Source organism: Gadus chalcogrammus, chromosome 11 (genome assembly GCF_026213295.1).
Source record: "Gadus chalcogrammus isolate NIFS_2021 chromosome 11, NIFS_Gcha_1.0, whole genome shotgun sequence".
Taxonomy (NCBI): Eukaryota; Metazoa; Chordata; class Actinopteri; order Gadiformes; family Gadidae; genus Gadus; species Gadus chalcogrammus.
Window position 1 is genome coordinate 12,732,776 of NC_079422.1, and position 2,500 is coordinate 12,735,275.

A 2,500-nucleotide genomic window follows, 5' to 3' on the forward strand; every position below is an offset into this window, starting at 1 on the left:
CTGGTAGGGTGAAGACACAAGGCTTTGAAGGAGCACTATAATGGCAAATTCATTGTGTATTAAAGTCGACATGGGTAAAATCGAGACCCTCCGAGGTACAAGTGTCCACCCTTACTGTCTTTTCAACTGTGTTACGCAAACTAGTGTAGCTCAGCTGGTTTAATTGGATGAGCTAATTGGCTAAGCTAATGAGTTTCATCTATTTTAGATACAATAAGCAACAGGTCTATAAAGTTTAACCTTGTGGTTGTTATATTTATTTATTATCTCACATCAGCATATGAAACACTAGCATGTGAAAACTGCAACAAATTATCCTGCTAGTTACTACTTTGTAAACTAACCCATCACTCAAAATCATACTAATAATTGTAACTACCAAGCTGAACGATTGACATGGGATTAAAGCTTTTAAATTATTCTCTATTGACTCTGTTTCTCTCATTATCAGATATAGCTAGCCCCCTCACTTCCTCCTCAAAGGCTTGTCTGTAGTCTTTATGGAAATCAAACGCACAGTGAGAGCGAAACAGTAAACTATTTCAGAGTGAAAGCATCCGATTGTAGTTGAGCACAGGGGCATTGGAACGTAGCCGAGAGACTGCACTTCAGTCATTCATTGCTCTCATCTATCAAGCTAGTTAGCTCTCATGGCTCAGCTGACTCAACACAAACGCAAACAAAGAGAAAGTCAACAAATAAGCAGGCCCTCCAAGGAGCTCTGAGCAAAAGGAATAGTTTCCCAGGACGACACACACACTATTTCACAAGCACTCAATTGGCTCTTGTCGGGTACAAAAAAAATAAAAGGACTCCTTTGTCTCTCTCTGGTGGTTTCTTTGAGGAGAGAAAATGTTTCCTTTGCTTTTCCCTTTAGCACTAATTAACATCGGCAACGAGCCAAGAGAAAAGCACTCAGTTGTTCGACGGGGCTTTGCCTGTCGGTCCAATTGTACTTCTGTTTAATCTGTTATTTGTTGGCAACATCTGTTTGAGTATCGTTTTGGAGCTGGGTTGATCGGCCGCCTGGTTCTCTCTCCCTGGGTTCCTGTTGCTCTGGACGCGCCTGTCGGCATGTTGACTTGGCTCCCACGAATAGTAATGAGGCAACACCTGCAGCGGCACTGATCAATGTGTGGCTCTGTGTGTGTGTGTGTGTGTGCGCGTGTGTGTGTGTGCGTGTGTGTGTGTGTGTGTGTGTGTGTCTGTGTGTGTATGTGTGTGTGGGGGTATGTGTGTGTGTGTGTGTGTGTGTGTGTAATTGTGTGTGTATTTGGGTATGTGTGCCTGTGTGCATGTGTGTCTGTGTGTGTGTGTGTTTGGGTATGTGTGCCTGTGTGCATGTGTGTGTGTGTGTGTGTGTTTGGGTATGTGTGCCTGTGTGCATGTGTGTGTGTGTGTGTGTGTGTGTGTGTGTGTGTGTGTTTGGGTATGTGTGCATGTGTGCATGTGTGTGTGTGTGTGTGTGCGTGTATGTGTGTGTGTGTATGTGTATGTCTATGTACATGAGTGTCTGAGTGTTTGTGTGTGCAAGAGCTTCAGCTGTGGATTGTTGACATCGAAGACACCGCACATTCACAAATATACCCATATGACATCACCAAGGGGAAAATACCATCATACTACAGTTGTGTGGTGTGTGTGTGTGTGTGTGTGTGTGTGCGTGTGTGTGTGTGTGTTACCTTCGTTAAGCGGCAGCAGTGTGATAGCTATACTCAGCCTACCGCTGCCGAGGCTCACCAGATGGGGCATGGCTGTTTGTACCTTCAATGCTTTCCCTGTGTCAATCATGTCAAGGGGCGGGGACTAGAGAGGAAGGAGATGACAACATCAGTTTGTAGGCATATATTGTTGCACTGCATTGTATTATTAACAGTGTTTTGTAATGTTGTGTTTGTACTTTAGAGGTCTCCTTAGTCGAGTCATCAGCCACAATCTCTTTTACTGTATTTGTAAGCCTCCAGCAATATGAGTGGTCAAAACAAATATTAACCAACAACAGAAAACGAACAGATAACCCATATTTGAGCTAGTCTGCCACTGATTTGTGAGACTTTTGTTGGTGTCACTGTGACAACTTTGTCTCGATATTTTTAAATGGTCTAAATACGTATATACAATTCTTTTACCTGTGATAACCAAAGAAAATATCTTCTTAGATTGTATAGAGAGATGATTATAAAGACTACAAAGACTATAAAGATTGTTAAGACTAAAGACAGCCGGTTTGGTTGTGACTCCAATGTTAGTGCTAATTAAATAAGTGTGTAATTAAATGTCGCTACTGTCCATGTGTGTTATGATATAATTTTACAAACCTTAGATTCGACTGGACTCATTTGATCAGATTCTGGCTTAAATAGCATCTCAGAGTCCTATTGTACAGAAAAAAGGGATAGAAACACATAGAATTAAAGCCTACAGAATCAAACACTTTTTATGTAAAAAATAAACCATGATCCGGTCCACAGCTGCTTAGGCTTGTGAAAGAGTTCTGGGG

At 42.0% G+C, this 2,500-nt stretch overlaps 1 protein-coding gene across 4 annotated transcripts in view; it reads right to left on the minus strand.

Annotated features, from left to right (window-relative positions):
- Window positions 1–2,487, minus strand: part of phldb2b (pleckstrin homology-like domain, family B, member 2b) — a 39,028-nt gene extending 36,541 nt beyond the window's left edge. For 2 of the 4 annotated variants that reach the window (XM_056601631.1, XM_056601632.1), the window contains exons 1-2: window positions 2,319–2,487; window positions 1,683–1,806 (exon numbers count right to left, since the gene is read on the minus strand). In XM_056601631.1, the coding sequence (XP_056457606.1) occupies window positions 1,683–1,806; window positions 2,319–2,366 (172 nt within the window). In that variant the 5' untranslated portion in view covers window positions 2,367–2,487. The remainder of the gene's footprint in view (window positions 1–1,682; window positions 1,807–2,318) is intronic. The other 2 variants (XM_056601633.1, XM_056601634.1) reach the window with 2 other exon arrangements.
- Between the last annotated feature and the right edge of the window lie 13 nt (window positions 2,488–2,500).